We start from the raw sequence: 18678 nt of genomic DNA on the forward strand, positions 1-18678 counted from the left end.
AATGGGGTGGATGTCAGTCCCTGCCCTGTTCCCCTCATGCCCCCCTCTCCTTGTCTCTTCCCTATGAAGGATGGAGGTTGCACGTGTCCGGGAGATGTCGCCAAAGCGTTTGGTAAGCCTGGCCTGCCTACAGGGGAGGGAGGGAGGGAGGCGGGCAGGCAAGATCTGCTGCTCCAGGTGGGGAAGTGGCGAGCCCTCCAGGTTGGGTACTGGTTCTCAGCCTTGAGGTGGGTCTAGGGGAGACACCTGCAGGTGAGAGAGGAGCAGGAGACTGGAGGCTCCCTACAAACGGAGCAGCCTTGGGAAGGGGAGAGCCTGCAGCAGTTCCTCTGCCTCCCACGAGAGGGCAGCTGTGTCCTCCGCAGGCCATGCGGGAGACTGCACCACTGCAGGGGACCTGGGCTTCCTGAACTTGAAAAGGGAATTCCCAGAGGGCTGCTGGCCTTGGCACAGCACACTGCATTTGGGAAGCCAGAGCTAGCCAAGGGCTCCACAGTGCCATGTGAGAGCCAGGGTGCTCAGCTGCTGTGTCCCCACTGTGCTTGTCTCGTGGCCAGACCCCATTTGATAGTCCTTTTTTTTTCTTCTAGGGTGAGAAGGGGAGTTCTTTTTTTGGGGGGGTCATTTTAAGAATTCTATTTTTAAGATATATTAAAACAAAAAGAAACTTAACAGCCTAAGGAGCGCCCGGGGCAGCAGCAAGATTGCAGGCATGGGACTTGCTTGTCCATTTTGCAGTGGAGGGGACAGGGTCCCCAGGAGCTAAAGGAATATCCGGGGCACCCAGGACCTCTGCTAGCCGCTGGGCTTCTGGCCCCGTGCTGTATGGATCAGCCAAGGGTGCTTTGTCCCTTTCTGGAGTGTGGTCTCCGCAACATGCATGCGTGTTCCCTCTTGGGTTTTCTAAGAAAGCTCATGCGTGTACTGTGCCTGGAGTGGGACAGACCGAGTAAGACCCCAGCACCCTGGGAGGAAGGGATTGGGGGCTGAGTGACTTTCATGGGGCAGCTGCTTCTCAGGCCCAGCGCAGCTTCCTTGGGGCTCCTGAGGACGGTGCCAGAAACGCAGGCTAGGAGGAGCTTCACGCCCCAGCCCTTGCTATTGCACTTTGCTGTTAGTTGCAATCCTACGTGTCACTACACTCATAACTTAAGGGTGAATCTGAAAGGCAGATTTACAGACAGGCTCATTTTCCATCCACTAGTTCACTCCCCACGTGGCTGCAACAGCCAGAGCTGAGCCTGTCTAGCTTAAGCTAGGAGCCGCCTCCTGGCCCCCAGCATGGGTAACGGGGCCCAAGGACTTGAGGGTCACTCCTTGCTATTCTCCCAGCCCTTAAGCAGGGAGCTGGACCAGAAATAGAGCCATCCGTAGGAGATGCTGGCACCACAGGTGGAGGCTTCAGCCGCTATGCCACTGGTGCTAGCTAGCCCTCGTACTTTCCCCACCCACCTTGCCTAGGTTCCGTTTGTTTTCTCCTCTGCCTCCAGGAAGGCTGGCGGGAGGGAGGAGAGACAGGACGGCCCTCTGAGAATTCTTTTTCCCTGACCACTTGCTCTCTCATCCACACCCTGGGTACCCAGGAGCCGGAGCCGACTTCGTCATGTTGGGCGGGATGTTTTCCGGCCACACTGAGTGCGCGGGAGAAGTGATCGAGAGAAACGGCCAGAAACTCAAGCTCTTCTACGGGATGAGCTCAGAAACGGCCATGAAGAAACACGCGGGGGGCGTGGCCGAGTACAGGTGAGGGCAGCGCAGAGCTGAAGGGGCTGCGGCCGGCCGGCGTGCACGCGGGCAGCTTCAGAGTGTGCGTGAGCAGAAGCCGGCACTGGCTGCTGGGTGCTTATATTTCTCAATCCCATTCACCCACTCACTCATTGGGAGTCCCCTTGCCCGTGTGTGTTAACAGTGCCAATTTCTCACCTGACTCCTCAGACCTGTCAGGTGGGGTGGGAACTGCCTCGTGTTTGCAGTTGAGTCTAGGCTGAGCCGAGATCAAGGTGCATGAAGTGGGGGGTGGCTTGAGCCCCCTGTTCCTGGGAAGTGCCAAGCGTGGGCCCAGCCTGTCCTGCAAGCTGCTGAACTTTGGCCTTTACCTGCTTTAGCTCCTGTGCCCTTCTCTCTCTCTGAGGACCTAAGTGTTTTCAACAGGGCTGATAAAGTATTACCCAAATTCAAGGTCCCCTGGGCTTCCCTTGTTTCACTTTGATAGGAAACTAGAAGTCTGGCCTCATCGCTCGCTCACATTTGTGGGCAGTGCAGGAAGGAAGGGAAGTGACCTTTCGCAGTTCCCTGGTCGGTTCTAGGGGGCTGGTAGCCATCATTCCCTCCAGCGCTTCTCTACCTTGGGGAACGGACACAATGTAGGGGACCTCAAAACCAGAAATGGGGCTGGCCTTGTGGCACAAGTGAGCCTGGCTGCTGTCTGCCCCTCCCGCATCCAACATCAGGGCGCTGGTTCAAGTCCCAGCTGCTCCATTTCAGATCCGGCTGGCTGGTCCTGTATCTGAAGCGCTGTAGGAGATTTGAATGGAGCTCAAGGACTGGCAGCTATGTGGGAAGTGAGCCCGTGGCTGGAAGATCTTTTTCTTTTAACATTTATTTGGAAGGCAGAGTTAAAGAGAGGGACAGACAGTGGAGAGAGATCGGCCATCTGCTGATCCACTCCCTAAATGGTGCCAGCAACTCGGGAGCCCGGGGCTCTGTCGAGTCTGCCACCTGAGTGCAGGCAGCCAAGGACTTGGGCCATCTTCCGCTTTCGCAGGAACCTTAGTAGAGAGCTGGATTGGAAGTAGAGGAGCTGGGGCCCAGAACACTGCCTGCAGGCACTGGCTGAACCCGCTGTGCCACAACACTTCCTTTCAAATAAATATTTTTTAAAAAATTGAAAATAAGAGGTAATTCATGGCTGCCCCCGGCAGGAGGTCCTCCCACATGGAGACTGCTGGAGGAGGCTGCACAATTGGGCAGCAGGGAGGTAGTGATCCCGTTTACGCAAGCCAGACAGGCGAGGGATCAGAAAGCTTACTGCTGAGCCGGTACCTGCTGTGGCCTCACACAGGCCCATGTGCTCTCTTCCCTGAGGGGCAGAGTGTGGAGCCTTGTGGCTGCGAGACTAGGCTAAAGATTCCAGAGGATCAAGACTCATTTCTGGAAGGAAACAGACCCTTGACCAAAGGCCACTTGTGCTCTAGTTTCTGTCCAGTTCCCTCTTCTTAGCAGGTGACAGCCTGTTCCAGGACCACTGTTCTCATCCCGAGAATGGGTTCTCACTGTGACACACGAGGGTTCCTTATGGCCTTGTTATTTGCTTTGTCAGTTCCTCTCCTAATCAAGTCTCCAATTTTACAGATGAGCAGACTTTGCGCTCATCTGTTAGCCTAGAGACAGGAAGACTGTGGAAAATGTCACGGCAGGCACGGGGTCTCCTCTCTGGCCACTGAATGCTGAGACCAAGCCACACTGGGTGTGGTTACTGACCTGGGCATCGTGAACTTGGCATTTTAAACTATCAGCTGCTAGGGAGGTTTGAATACCCAGGTTTTACGCAGGAGAGTCTTGCATGCCCAGGGAACAGGAGTTGGCACCCTTGTGAAGTTTCACATGAGTTTCTGATTAAAAGATGTTATTTTCCCAGCTGAAAGACACAAAAGTTCCAGAATGTCCCAGATGGAACTTGCCTAGCTTTTAGTTGTGGGCTAAGTGAGATTTTTTTTTTTTAAAGTTCCTTCTGCTAAGCTCCTACAAACCCAGGCCTGGACAGCATCCCCATTTGGCAGATGGGGACCTGGTGGTGGCTGCTTTGTGGCTTGTGACGGAGAGGGACAGGGCTCAGCTAGTGGGGTTTGTCTGGCGGTCACCTGCCACGCTCTTGGCCTCCTGGACTTGTGTGGCTTCTCTGGTGATGTAAGATGCTGGCCAAGGCCCAGAAGCCTCTGCTGAAGGCAGTGCCCGGTTCTACCGTGATCCCATGATGTCCTGCAGAATAAGTGCAGCCAGCCCCGAGGGCCCAGGGATGCAGCAGGCAGGCTAGTGGGACGGGGGCTTGTTGGGTTTCCAGGTAACCCGGTCAGCCCGATGTGCTTGTTGAACCTCCCGCTGCTGCTGGCGACCTTCGGGAACACTCAGTTTCTGAATACAGGACATGCAGCCTAGAGGACCTCACTCGCAGCCTTTGCTGTTGATGTAGGAAGTGGCTCCAAGAGGCTCCGGGCTCTCATTGCATTGGAGGCTGCTGTTCAGATGAAGCTAGAACGGCAAGGGTGGAACCAGGTGTCCACTGGGGGCAGAGCACAGTGCGGTGTGGGTCTTCTTGGGGCAGCCTGCACTGAGTGGTGGGAGGAGGGATGTCCTCATCTTGAGTGCTGGCGCCATCTGCTGGGTCCTGGGGTCAGAGGGTGGCATCCAGCTATGCCAGTGTCTTGGGGTAAGAGCATGACAGCTTGGGCACCTCCTTTCCTTGCAGGGCGTCGGAGGGCAAGACGGTGGAAGTGCCTTACAAGGGGGATGTGGAGAACACGATCCTGGACATTCTTGGGGGGCTGAGATCTACGTGCACCTACGTGGGGGCTGCCAAACTCAAGGAGCTCAGCCGGAGGGCAACCTTCATCCGAGTGACCCAGCAACACAACACCGTGTTCAGCTAACCTCTGCAGCGAGGGTCGTCAGCTCCAAGGGGGAAGCTTCCGCATGCACCTGCTGCTTCCTCCTGCTCCAGCAGTTCTGGGGGGTTCCTCCTTTGCCTTCTGGGGGCCCAGGGGAGGGCCCTGAGGGAGCCCAGCTGCCAAGAACTTCCTTGTTCAAGTCACCACCTGCACCCTTTTTCTTTTTTAAAAGAAAATGGTTTCACTTTCATATGATGCTCTTATCTTGATGCCTGATTGCATGCTGGAACCTGCATTTGCAGGAGCCAAGTCACAAAGGGGCCTTGGCATTTTCTGCCACCCTGGCAAGCAAGTGAGGTGCCTGTTCCCCTTGGCTCTCAGTGGATGAGGGAAGGGGAGCAAGCTGGAGTTGGACCCACTGGCAGCCTTTCCCTCTGGCTCTTGGTCACCACGAAAGGCTGAGTGAATAGTACAGCATGAAGATTTGTCCCTCATCTCCTGCGTGCCAGGCTGTTTGTGTGTTTTTGCCAAAACCTTTGCCACGTGCCTTCCAGGAGTCATCATCTTGGTGCCACTTCTAGGTCGCATCCCTCTCCTGGGTTTTCATTTTTTGTTTGGACCCATCTCCTCCCTCCTCCCTTCGCAGTCTCTGCCTGCCAGGCCGGCTGCCTTGAAAGGAGGCGAGAATGGTCCTCAAGTTGGGTGGGATGCTTCGGCCAGAGGTTATCCGCCAAGACGTTAGCAGGTGGTGTCCTACTAAGAGGTGGTAGGAGCATTCCGCAGCAGGGCCCTCACGGGCATGGGTGTACAAGCTTTGTCTTGGAGGTGAGTACACCCAAGAGGGGGCCACGCAGGACAGCTGGGTGGATGGAGACGAGAGAACTGGCCTTGGCAGCTGTCTGGGCACAGTCCATGAGGACTGGCCATTTCCTTCAATGCACTGAGCACAAGGGCTAGAGAGTTGAACTCGGGAGGCCCCGCTTGTTAGCAAGGTCAAAGAAGCAGGCAGAGGAGGAGTGTGTTTGAAGTGTGTGGTGGCTTTAGAGAGGAACTCCTTCCTGGTGGTCTCCACGAAGAGCCAGCTGGAACAGCTGGAATGCTGAGCAGGCTATGGAGGGCATCCCATCAGCCTGCACAGGCGCGATGCAAGTGGCGCCTCTGCTAGTGTGACAAAACGGGGAGGTTTCATGCTGCAGTCCATGAGGCGGTTCACTTTTCAGACTGCTAGACTACAAAAACCAAGGGCAAGGGGAAGGACGGGCGAAACCTTAGGGCAGACTCGGATGACGGTGCGCCAACAGTTAGCAAGGGAACTTCTTTCAGGACCGTGTCCTCCATGCCCCTGCTGGTGTCCCCAGTGTCCTTTCTTGGTCAGGTCAGGCTCCTGCGCTGTGCCCAGTGGTCACCGTCAGGTGGGGAGCTCCATGGGACCATGATCCCTGCAGCAAGACGTGCCACTTCACCCCTTGTGCAGGTACAGGCTTTGCACGCAACAACCTTGCCAGCTGCTTCAGCGAGCAAAGGCAGATCCCTTGTAATTCCAGGTTCTAGGGAGATGGGAAGCCAGAGTTATTGTCAGGTCAGAAGCACCTGATCAGCATGTGAAGCCAAGGCTCTGTGGGAGGAGGGACAGCTGCCATTCCATGCATTCTCCCCTGGCAGAGTTCCTGCTGGAGCGTCCACCTTACCTGGACCACCAGAACCCTGAGGTTGCATCTGGTGCCTGGGTGGAACGGGGACACCCATGAGCTTGGTGCCATTCACCCTGGGGTGGTGGTGGTCTTACAAGGTGGTTGCAAGGCCCATCATCTCCCCTCCCCCAGAGCAAACGAATCTAACTTGTCCCTCAGCACTTTAAGAAAAACAAACCACCTTAGTTGAGAAGGCAGTTACAGAAAGGGGATGAACGAGTTATTCCATCTGCTGGTTTACTGTCCAGTATGGCTGTTGTGCCAGGCTTAAGCCAAGAATGTCATTCTACCTAGGTCCCCCAGAAGGGTGCAGGGGTCCAAGCAGGTGCGCCATCCTTCACTGCTTTTCCAGGTGCGTTACCAAGGAGATGGAGCAGAAGCCAAGTAGCTGGGACACTTAAGCCACACGCCGATCCAGGGTGCTGGCAGGTGGTGGCTTAGCCCATGGTACCATGGTGACAGTCCCTAGAGTTTAGCATTTTAACCTATTGAGGTACCACCACCATTGGACCCCCACACCTACCAGATCTCAGGGGAAGCCAGAGTTCAGACACCAGACTTGCCCTCGATGTGCTGGTATGTTTAGCCCGAGGAGGAGGAGACCTTGAGGTGCTCTGCACTCCCACCCCCGCCCTGCCCCTTACAGGCTGCTGGGCGGCTCACCTGCCCACACTAACACAGCGTGTCAGGGTCCCAGCGCCGTGACCCCAAGGCAGTTCTGGCTGGATCCTCCCCAATCCCCTAACCTGTGCACACTTTGATGCCAACAGAAACTCTAATAGTTTCTCATCAGTGGGAACCACAGCACACAAATGCTTCCCACCCCAGACCACCTACACAGGTCCCAACAAGACCATGAAGGATATGCCGAAGCTGCCACCGGGACCAGGGGCCTACCGGTCACAGTTTGCAAACACGTTTGTTGTGTAAACTGCTGTGGCTCGGACAGGAGACACATGAACTGGACGAGCCATGGAGCAGTGAGTGTGTGTGCCTTTAAAAACCCTTTCACCATTCCCCCCACCACCTCTTTGAACCCAACAGAAGACAGACCCACTTGCAATTGGCACTGTTATTTTATTAGTACGAGTATACTGAAACAATAAACTTGTACTGGTATACAGACAATTTATTTAAAACAATTTTGTTCAAATTTTGAATCAAACATTGTTTTATTATAATAATGAAATAATTTCTACCTAGAAAACCTGCAAGCACCATCAAAGAAAGGGACCATAAAATTCAATAAACAGACTTGAGTGTATCCTACAAATAGACACACCACGATTAGAAAATAGAATATGAATTCTTCCATTTTTTTTTAATATTTGTTTTTAAAAAAGCTAGTGCAAGTACAATATTTTACACTGGAATTACAGAGAGTATGCACGCATATGGAAAAAAGTTCTCCTGTCACAATAAAAGCTCTTAACTATGTATGCACTTAAAATTTTTTCTTTTCAATAAGGTGCAAAACATTCCTTCCCTTATCTCCTCTGCATTGGCCAGGCCAGTCTGGTAACGCCCTCAACCCAGGGGTCTCTTTTCTTTCAGCCTCTGGGAGGCATACAATTGGAGGTTTGGGACAGGTAATAACCTTTAACTAGAACACCCAATGGGCTAATGGTGGACATGGCTCTGGGGCCGGGACCCTGCTGCTGAGAAAGGAGGCCACCACACACACACACACACACAGGACCCTACCGGTACACCTCCTTCCAGCAGACGCCTAACGGATTTCTGCTTAGAAGGAAGAGTCCTGGCCAAGAGGCAGGTGTCAAGTTCAAGGTGCATGGACTAAAGCATTTCCCCCACTTGTGCCAAACCATCAAGAGCAGGTAGAAGCCTGTGCACCGATCTTGTGGGTCCTGTTTGTGGTAGACCACACCTGTCAGTCAGTACCCACCTTGGCCATCCCAGAGCACTGTGGGTTATCTTGGTAAGTAAGGACCACTGTAAACAGTGCCTGCCATGGAGGCCTTCTGATTATAACCACGGAAAAGGAGACAGGCTCGGGGGGGGAGTGGGTGGGTTATCCACAGAAGCCAACTTGATGGGGGGGAGGATGTGGGTGGGACAAGTCTCCAATGTATCTGCAGTGAAAAGACTGGATTCCTTTCAGAGAAGAAAAGTTTATGGGCATTCTTAGAGACTGTTACTGGGTAAAGATTACCTGTTGGCCAAATGCACTTCATTTTAATACAGTTGAACCATTTGTAGGCAAGTCATGGGGACATGAAAAACTGCAGCCGCTGTTCCTCCCGCCCTAGGACAGGTGGATATTAGCAACCAGAAGAACTACACCCAGGTGTAAGGGCAGTGAGCGGATTCTGAATGTGAGAAATAGAGGTGGGCTTGCTAGCAACCCAGAGCTGTCCAGTCTGTTACTGTCCAGCTTGATTTTGGGACAAGAAGATCACTTCTGAAAAGTTGCTCCATGTTCATTTTGGCCTCTTGAAGGGAAAAAAAGGTATTTTATTGGAATTTGTGGTTTATGCCCCTCAGTATTTTTTTTTTTTTTTGTCCCCACATCACATATCCTGCTTTCTTGGTAACTAGGATCCCTTGTTACAAACACTTCATGTTCAGGGTTATATTCTTTGGGTTTATACGAACAAGAAGTGCTGAAAATGTCCAGTGTGACTTCAGATGAATAAGAAATTGCAATGGCTTGAGCGCTGACACTATGCGGGGAGCTCAGGGGGGTCTCCAAGCACAGGGATGGGCTGTCTTCTCTACTAGCAGAATACAGGGTCCCCTTCCCCGGCCCCCTCAGGTGAGAGGCCATGGACCACGCCAAGGGAAGCTCAGGCAGCATTTACGAGCCTATGACGTCACCATTCTTCCTGGCCAGAACCATACACATCTCATCACTTAGACATGACACATTTCTATGTACAAATAAAAAAAAAAAACACTTTCAACCCTTCTTTTTTTTTTTTTTACAAAGAAAATAGGAAACAGATCCATATCTCAAACACTGAATGAAGCGTTTCGACATTCATTTTTCTTTTGTGCAATTTTTTTTTTTTTAAAAACAATACCTTGTACTCCCCAAAGTGAGTGCTTATAAGATGCATTTTCTTCAGCTTCTCAAGTTAGGTGTACATTGAAGAAAAAAAAAATTCCCACAAGGTATAGTGCTACAAGAAAAGAGCCTACCGGTAAGGTAACACATCTGAAGCGAGGTCATCTATGTGAAGGGAATCTCGGCTCCGGGGTAGAGGTGTACAAGGCGTTTGGACTTTCCCTAGCAACAGAAACACAACACTGTCCGTGGAAAAGAGCGGAAACCAACCCAACACCGCAGCGTAGGCAGGTGCTTGAGACAGAAGCACTTCCTCGGTGTATTTATGACTGGGTGTGTCCTTCAGTTTGCTATTTCAGTAATTTTGGGTGGAAAAAAAATCCAGATGTGGAAACCAAGGATTCCCCACCATCATCACCACGCCCCCTTTACAAACAAGTCAAAAATACCGCTCTTTCGGGTTACACGCAAGCAACCAGGATCCCTGGGGGACCCTGTGGTCACCTGGAGTCCTCAGGAGTGACACTGGAGGGCACTGGAGGAATGCAGGGCTTTGGGAAGGGGGCAGGCCAGGCGGCTGAGATCCTATGCTTCAGGATGCGGTAGCTATGACAACCAGCTAAGCTCCTGAAGCCTGGTCTTCTGCCCCAGGAGCTCTGGGCCCTCACCCATGTCTGAAACAGCATGGCGTTAGTGTCTTCGCAAGCATCTCTCAACGAAAGAAATAGGTTTCCTTAAGTAGTCACAGATGTTAGCGGGTATTATCAATTGTTTCCTGAAGAAGCAAAAACAAAATCCAAAGCTACTACAAACGACAACAGAAAAATCAGTTTTGGCAACGTCTTTCAGGAAAGATCAAACGTCTGTGCAAAGAGTGGATGTTAGGATTTCTAGGAGCTACTGTCCATCCTGAACATGCAGCATTATATTGCGATCTAGGCAGTATCTAAGGAGTCATCCACAAGATACAGGAAATCCAAACAGTCCTTGAACTTGTACAACCCTACTCCAGAGCAGTCAAAGTGCTGCTTCTGGACACCGCAGTGTACCACACACACCAGCCCCGTCCCTGAGTAAGAGGTGTGAAGTTTCTGCAGAGTATTCCTTGTAGGGGAAAGGGGAAGGGGGGAGGAGGGATACTGCCACTTCCAGGAATGGGGGAGGGGGACGGGAAGAAAGGGGGAAGGGAAAAGCCCATCACACTCACCTCACACAACACACAGAGGCTCACGACTCTGAGGGAGAAGCTGGGGTCACGCTGCCGAGTGACACCAAGTCATCCCATTGCCACATCGGGTATGCAGATGCATCGGGAACCCAGGATCGACTGATCAACCAACCCACCCATGTAGAAAAGGTGCCCTCCCACCCCCCCCCCCCAGCCAGGCCAAACAAAAATGTAACCTGGAGTCCACTTGAACGATTCGAGGTAAGTGGCGTTCACTGCCGTCCCCCCTCCCTCACCGCCCACCACCCCCTGCCCCCTGCCCCAAGGTGGCCCAGGAAAACTGAAAGATTCATTAACATTCTAAGAACAGTCATTTTTATATATTTAGAAATCCCTATACAGAGAGGTTTTTGTTTGTTGGTTTGTTATGAATAGTATTCTTTTTTTTTTTTTTCTTTTCGCCCTGACTCATTTTCTTGGTGATTGTGTTTGGTTGTAAACACAGAAGGCCTGTTGTTAGTTTCAAAATGGAAAACAGGAAAGAATGCACAGGCTCACACAACACGGCTCTGGGTGAGGACTGCCAAGTGGACACAATAGAGAGGCATGCTGCTGCTGCTTGTGAGCTGCAGCGCACCCAAGAAGTGCAGCCTCCATCACCCATAGGGCTTGCTACATGGAGCATCGGTCATGGCCACCCCTCCCAGGGGCGAGGACCGTGGTTGGCAGCTAGGCTCCTCCTCCCCAGTCCCTGGTCCTCAACATGCATTCACACACCCACCCGGTCACACATGTCAGCCGCACTCGGAGGACACAGGCTCAAGAGGACGGGCAATGTGCTTGCCAGCTGGAAAGACCTTGGACCACACAGTCACCTCCAGCCTATGCTGCTCCCGAGTGCGTCCCAGACCTGCAACCTTCCTGGCCATGCTCTGTCACTATTCTGTGATGCCACGGGACCCTGTGGTTCTCCCACCGCCTCTTCATTCTGCTGCATAGCAGCAGACACAGGGAGGGCTCCTGAAGACTCCCACCCAGATCTTGGGCATCCACAGCTGGGACGGCTGGGAGGAGGCTGTCTCCATTCCTGGTCACATGGAGAAGATGGGAAAGATGGAGCAAAGAAGGAAGAAGTCTCAAAGGAGCGAGCTTCGAACCGTAGCACACTGGGTCAGATGTTATTGGCACAGAAAGTATTGCACAGGCTAAAAAAGCAGGAGAGTATTAAATGGAAGGAAGGTTTTAGAAAGAACCAATTGTTTGAGAATTCCTATGCAGGAACTAGAACCACAAAAATCATGAAGATGTGCCTATTGCTCCGAACCACGTGTGTTTTCCCATTTTAGTGTCGGGGGGAGTGGATCAGGGTCAGTTCAAGTGAGTGAAGTGAGCCAGAGGGATATGTGTGTGTTTCTGAGTCCATGTGAGAACCAAGTTTCTGTGGCAGCCCCATCGTCCTCTTACCATCAGGAAACAAAAGGAAAAGCAAAACCTATTCATTGCAAGTGCCCTGAGCAGAATATGTGGAAGATGAAGCAAGTTCTTGAAACAGAAATGTCTGGAAAAAAAAAATACAGCATTTAACTAAGCAGCCTTGACTGAGGTCGGACCCACCCAAGCCAGCCCTGCTAGCGAGCTGCAAGGGTAATGACATTCACGGATGGGGTCTAGCTACTCTGAACCTAGGCAAGTGTTTTTGGTACACCCAAGAAAGTGGTTTGTAAAAATCATCCAGACTCCATGAGGACCAAATACAGAGGAATCCCAGGGGGGCCAACTCGCAGGTCGAGGTCAGCATACCTTCCTTTTGAGAATTTGAGAAATGGCTGAAGGGTGATTTTTCAATGATGCAAATGAAACATCAGATAAGCACTGGTTCTGGTTAGCTGCAACCATCCGAGAATATTTTTTAAAATTCTCCCAACTTATAAAAACTCTTTTCTTTTTTAAAGCATTTGGAGATACCCTCAAAAATCCACTCATGATATTTCAAATCCCTGGGAATGAAGGGTTTAAACTATGAAATACCCTTTCTGGATTTGTACCAAACACTAAATCTTGATTTGATTTCTAACAGAAGGGGGAAAAAAATTAGAGAAGTCTTTCCGAAAATAACATTAATAACAACAATAATAAAGTAATCCTTTGAAAAAAAAAAAAACTTGCTCACATATATAAATGTCTTTATGGAAAACTCTCTCGGTGAATAGATCTGAAGACAATTCCGAGTTGTCCTGCCAAGACCTGGCTTTTTTGTGACAGAGGTGGTAGAAAAGAGCAAAATGAGTTCTGAAAGGAACATAACCTTATAAAATAGTAGCCTAGAGTTTTAGGCAGTTGAGAAAGTAATTCTGCTACATTTATTGATGCTGTTCAGACCCCCAAACCTTTCCCACAATGTTAGGTTCAAAACTGCAGGAGTTATCACACAGATTATAAACTCAAGATGTGCAAATCGCAAGGTTCTTTGAAAGTTCATCTTAAAAGGAAAAACACTGGACAAAAAAACGAGGGTTCTTCTCTCCATCCCTTTTCTCTGCTTCTCTGCCAACTCTCCATACGATAAGCCTTCTCACTCTTCCTGCGACATCAAAGTGACAAGTGCCTCCTGTCAGGTAGTCCCTTGGTGGTCATGGACCGTCACACACTAGTTCGTCATTCACATTGATCCCTTTAAACCACAGGGAGACCTTCGAGATCTTGCCGCGAGTCACTCTGCAGAGCCGAAATGCAGTTACAGTGTTGAAACCCACCCCCCCCCCAAAAAAAAAGAAAGCAACTGAGTTTGGTTTTTGTCGTCGTCTCTTCCCCGCCAGTTTAAAGTGAGATACAGTACTCGTCAAATGACAGACCAAAGTGTGACGCATTCTAAGTGCTCAGAGACAGGAATACATGCTCTTCTAACTCCTCCCATCACACTGGAATCTGCGAACAGTGGCACCCTTGTTGTCCTTTGCCATGAACGCGTAATAGGACTAGAGCGCAAAGACACAAAGGTTTCTTTGCTAACCCAGCGCAAGAGCTTCCGCTGCTCTCACTCACTGGCACCTTGCGTCCCTCCTCTTGGAAGTGACGTCAAGGCTAGGACCTGATTGCTTTTGCTAACACTGCACAGAACCAGCGGTGTGGGTAGTCCCTTGCCCCAGCCCCAGTCCCAGCCAGCCACCCCTCAGGGTGTAGACCAGGGGTCACCTGGGCAGGGCCTTCCCAGCCACTGCGAACACCCTAGCAACATCGCTGCACCAGTAAAGCAGAAATGAAATCCCATGTGTGGCAGTTGCTCTTTAAAAAATATATATATATTTATATATATCAGTGCAGTCAAGGCCCCATAGGGGGAAATATATCTCTATATGATTAAAAGTTGCTTTTATTGTAAAATATGTTGGAGAGAAAACCATTCATTGAAATGGAGGAGAGCGTTCCTTTCCATCTGCCACCTGCCCAGAAACTGCATTCCCGATGCTGACTTTGAATGTGAGAACCCCAAGAGGATGCTCTGCTCTGCACCGCATCCCCGCCTTGCCCCAGCAAGCCTATGCTGATGGCAAGAGAGTGACACAGAGGGAGGCAGAGAAAAAGAGACCCTCAGAGGTTCTGCTGCTGAGGCACCCAAGCACCCCCAACAGGCATGCACCCTTCCACCCCTGCAGGGCCCTTCCCGGTGGACTCCCAGGGACACCTGTGGCACTCGGGCTCCATAATGGCTGCTGGGGGAGTCAGGCACCAGGAAGCCACATTCGCTCCCACCCAGTACGTCTGCCAAAGACCCTCCCTGCCACTCCCCGACAGACACTTGCGGACAAAGCGTATGCACCAGTCTCCTGTGACACCTGCTGTAACTCTAATGACAAGGTTAGAACAGAAATCTAAAGAGGAGGATAACATGTAAATACTGTGTTATTTAGCCTACAGTACAGTAATCTGGATACGAAGGGCACAGGACAGCCGCATCGCGTGGCCCATGCTTTGTCTCTACTTGCCCACGTTAGACCGGCCCTCGATGCAAATCTTGACCTCCTGAGGAATCAGAGAAGGCTTGGGAAGAGTCAAAGGCGGCTCGTCCTCGGACTTCTCCAGTTTGCGCGTCTCGGGTGCCGACCACCTCCTCTTCCTCATGGCCGTGGGCTTGCTGGGTTCGACTTTTGCAAAGAAGGGCGCTGAGGGCAAGCCCATCTTTTCCGGAAACTTGAGTTCCCCATTCTCAGACAGCATCTGAGCACTTCCCTGACTGACCCCGTTCTCCTGCTCGGCGTACCTGTGTCTGCTGCCCGCCAGGCTGTCAGTCTTTGCATGCTTCAGCAGGGCGCTGGCAGGATCGGCGGGCTGGCCCTTTTTAACAGAGCCATTCTTCACGTTCTTGAGGGTAAGCGAGATGCAGACGTCCCCAACTGAGAGTTTGGAACACGGCAAATCAAAGAGCTGGCTGGTTCTCTCTGGACAGCAGGACGACCAGCCCTGTCCAAACACAAAAAAAGGATACTCCACCAAGACTTCCACGCTTACCTGTGGGAACAGGGCGAGACAAGGAGGGTAGACAGGAAGGCAGTGAGCGAGAGCATTGCAATTTTCATTTTCTACACACGCACACAGGCTGCATGGGGGGAAAAAAAATTACACTCAACTAACAAACGTCCCCTTGCTAGCAACACAACACAAGAAAGCTCTTCATTGCATGTTGCACCTGCATTTTCTAAATAGAGATGCTGGGTGGAAACTGATGAGAGAACTGGCAGGTGCAATAGTCCATGCAGTATTCAAATGACTTGACTAGGAATGAGCTCCATCCCCAGCCCCCTCTTAGCACCAGTCAACTGGGGTCACCACTGTGGTGCAGTGGGGTGAAACCACTGCCAGTAATGCTGGGGTCCCTCTTGAACGCCATCTGTGTGCTGCCTGCTCTACTTCCAGTCCAGCTCCATGGTAGGAACAAGGCTGCCGGGGAAGAGACTTAAGGACAATAAACCAAAGGTCGGTACAGGCATTTGCCAAACAACCAAGGTCAAGGGACTGCCATGGCTCCAGGCTGAAAACAGACCTGAGGTTTTTAGCAGTTGAGTTCTCATGAAATAAATTTCTTTATATACATTTTAAGACATTTAAAAATGTGTAAATTTCACACTTGTGAAGGCTTTTCTATAACAATTTCTGTATGCAAACAGCAATAAAGCAGTTTAACAAGATAGTTTTCAATAGCCCTTCTAGATGTATCAGATCAGGCAAGTTGGAACAAGCTCTCTACGAAGGAAAAGTGGAAGCTCTCCAACAAGAAAAACCTAAAGACAACACAATTTAAACTTCTGAACAGAATGTGAACATTTTTGTTGGAATTGGTGTTGTGGTTTACAAGTTAAGCTGCCCACCAGCTATGACACTGGCATCCCACGTGTGTGAAGGCTCACTTCCAGCCGCTCCACTTCTGCTCCAGCTCCCTGCTAATGTGCCTGGAAGAGCTGCAGAAGATGGCCCAAGTGCTTGGGCCCCCTGCCCTCCTTGTGGGAGACCCAGTGAAGTTGCTGGCTTCCCTCGGAGGGAGGCCCTGTTGGGAGTGAGTCACCAGATAGAAGCACTCTTTCACTTTCTCTGTAACTTTGATTTTCACATACATACAAACATACAAAAACATACATCTTTGAAAATACAAAATAAAAGAATCCCCTTATATTTTAAGGCACTGACCAAAAAAAAAAAAAAAGTATTAAAAAAAAAAAAAGAGGGCCCGGCGCAGTGGCGCAAGTGGTTAAAGGTCCTCGCCTTGCACGCCCGGGATCCCATATGGGTGCCGGTTCTAATCCCGGCAGCCCCGCTTCCCATCCAGCCCCCTGCCTGTGGCCCGGGAAAGCAGTCGAGGACGGCCCAAAGCTTTGGGAACCTGCACCCGCGTGGGAGACCCAGAAGAGGCTCCTGGCTTCGGATCGGCATAGTATCGGCCCGTTGCGCTCACTTGGGGAGTGAATCATCGGACGGAAGATCTTCCTCTCTGTCTCTCCTCTCTCTATATACGTCTTTCCAATAAAAAATAATAAAAATAAATCTTAAAAAAAAAAAAAAAAGAAACTTACTGTGTCAGATCACAAAGAGTGAACGCGTATCCCAAGTCAACTTTGAATATTCCAAAGTAGAGCAGTTATAAGATTAAGCAGGCTTTGAGGAGCATTTTAGCGTGGTGTGGGTGTGTGTAGGGAGTGGAAATCAGGGTCCCCTAAGGGACAGTGATCTTTGATGAACTCCACTGTTTTGGTCTATGACCCCAACCACAGTGACTTAACCCCAGAAGCAGATAAGCCTCTCAAGACAGGGATTGCAAATCTCAACATCTCAGTTTCCAGCACTGGATTGAGGTCTTGAATTATTTCCACACTCTGGCTTCACATTCAGTTTTAAACGGGAGGTGGAATGAGCAGAACAAATAAAGACAACAAACCCACAGGGGTTTCTGATAAGGTCAGCAGATAGAGACTTCAGAATGACTCTGTTTACCATATTTCAGGAGATTAAACACAAGCCTGACAAACTGGGAAGAAAACTGGAACCCACTTTTAGATATTCTAGAATTGATAGATTCATTAAAATCAAGGTTATAATTTCCCAACAGAGTAGAAATTGTTGGAGAGAGAATTAGTGAACTGGATTAAGAGCTTTAGAAGGAACTACAGAAAATGAATGGGATTTTAAAAAATGGATGTCAGAGGGCAACAGAAGGTCTAACAGATGTATAATTTGAATCCTAGGTAGACAAAGAGGCAGAGGTAATACTTGAGGAAATACTAAGAATTTCCCAAACCAATGTGAATCAATTCATCGTTCCAAGAGGATATAACCTCAAGAAAGAAAAATGAGAAGATGTCTTCTCCCAGACACGTGATAGCTGTAAGCCAGAGACAAGGCACAAAATCTTAAATAACTCTAGATAAAACAGACATTAACCCAGATAAGGAACAGTTCAGATCACATTTTACATCACCAAGGGAAAGAATTACCAACCAAGAATTCTGTACAGAACACAAAGATTCTTCAAGAATGAAGGCAAAATAAAAACATTCCAGACAAACAGTAATTAAGAAATCTCACCTGCAATGAACTGCTCTTCAGAAAATACTAGGAAATAAGTAAACTTTCAGTAGGAAAAAAGGAACAAAGAATGTTAGGAACCAGTACTGTGTGTTCTGGTAGCTAGGGCTACCACCTGCAGCACCAACATCTCCAACAGGCACCACTTCCAATCCTGCTGCTCCACTTCTTTTCTGGGTCCCTAGTAAGATGTCGGGGAAAACAGCAGAGGATGGTTCAAGGAATTGGGCCCCTGCAGCCATGAGACAGAATTGGGAGGAGCTCCAGGCTTTGGCTGTTGTGGCCACTGGGAGAGTGAACCAGCTCTCTATTTCCCTAACACTCCATCTCTCAAATAAATAAATAATTTTAAAAGAAATCTAGATCGTGATTTGTAGTTGCAGCGAGGAATACAGAACAAGGAAAATGTCTCTATGTGGGTAAATCAAACCGAGTATCATCTATACAATTACAGTAAAAAATGTTCCACTGAATTTGAAACACGTGAGTTATATACGAACTCATAAATAATTAAAATACCAATGATATTGTAAAAAGCAGTACACTTCCACGGAATGGACATGGGGTGTGACTTGCCTGCTTCTTTGCCCTCTTTGACAACTCATTTTAGTTCTACATACACTTCTGGAATGATAAGGTTTACTTGATGTACATATATGGTTTTGGAAGAGGCACTGGAGAGAACATTTATGGAAACCCACTTCTGTTCTGTGTGTATGAGCATGGGCGTACACACACGCATGGGCACACTCTCTGGGGGAAATTCCACCATCATTCATTTTTGTTTTATTTGACAGAGAGTAGAAAGGGAAGTAGAATTGGTAGACAGTGGGAATGGGAAGGGAAGGAGGATCAGGCAGATCTTCCATCAACTGATTCACTTCCCAAATGCCTGTTAACAGCCAGGGGTGAGCCAAACAAAAGCCAGGAGCCTGGAATTCAATCTGGGTCTCCCACAGGGTGTCTTGGGCTATCACCTGTTGCTTGTCAGCATGTGTGTGAGCAGGAACTCAGATCAGAAGCCGAGCAGCTGGGATTCTAAGCAGGCACTCCACTATGAGGTACAAGTGTCCCCCTTAAATCATTGTGCCAAATTCCTGCCCATTTTGGATGGTT

General features: G+C 49.9%; 2 protein-coding genes across 6 annotated transcripts in view; one reads left to right on the plus strand and one right to left on the minus strand.

Annotated features, from left to right (window-relative positions):
* GMPR (guanosine monophosphate reductase) overlaps positions 1-7730 on the plus strand; it is a 35955-nt gene extending 28225 nt beyond the window's left edge. For all 3 annotated transcript variants that reach the window (XM_040967755.1, XM_040967754.1, XM_040967753.1), the window contains 3 exons: positions 70-112; positions 1584-1743; positions 4466-7730. In XM_040967755.1, the coding sequence (XP_040823689.1) occupies positions 70-112; positions 1584-1743; positions 4466-4646 (384 nt within the window). In that variant the 3' untranslated portion in view covers positions 4647-7730. The remainder of the gene's footprint in view (positions 1-69; positions 113-1583; positions 1744-4465) is intronic.
* A 470-nt stretch (positions 7731-8200) lies between these two features.
* ATXN1 (ataxin 1) overlaps positions 8201-18678 on the minus strand; it is a 435014-nt gene continuing 424536 nt past the window's right edge. For all 3 annotated transcript variants that reach the window (XM_040967749.1, XM_040967751.1, XM_040967752.1), the window contains one exon: positions 8201-14997. In XM_040967749.1, coding sequence (XP_040823683.1) covers positions 14467-14997 — 531 coding nt within the window. In that variant the 3' untranslated portion in view covers positions 8201-14466. The remainder of the gene's footprint in view (positions 14998-18678) is intronic.

Source organism: Ochotona curzoniae, unplaced genomic scaffold (assembly GCF_017591425.1).
Source record: "Ochotona curzoniae isolate NIBS_2020 unplaced genomic scaffold, NIBS_Ocur_1.0 scaffold_461, whole genome shotgun sequence".
In the NCBI taxonomy this organism is placed as follows: Eukaryota; Metazoa; Chordata; class Mammalia; order Lagomorpha; family Ochotonidae; genus Ochotona; species Ochotona curzoniae.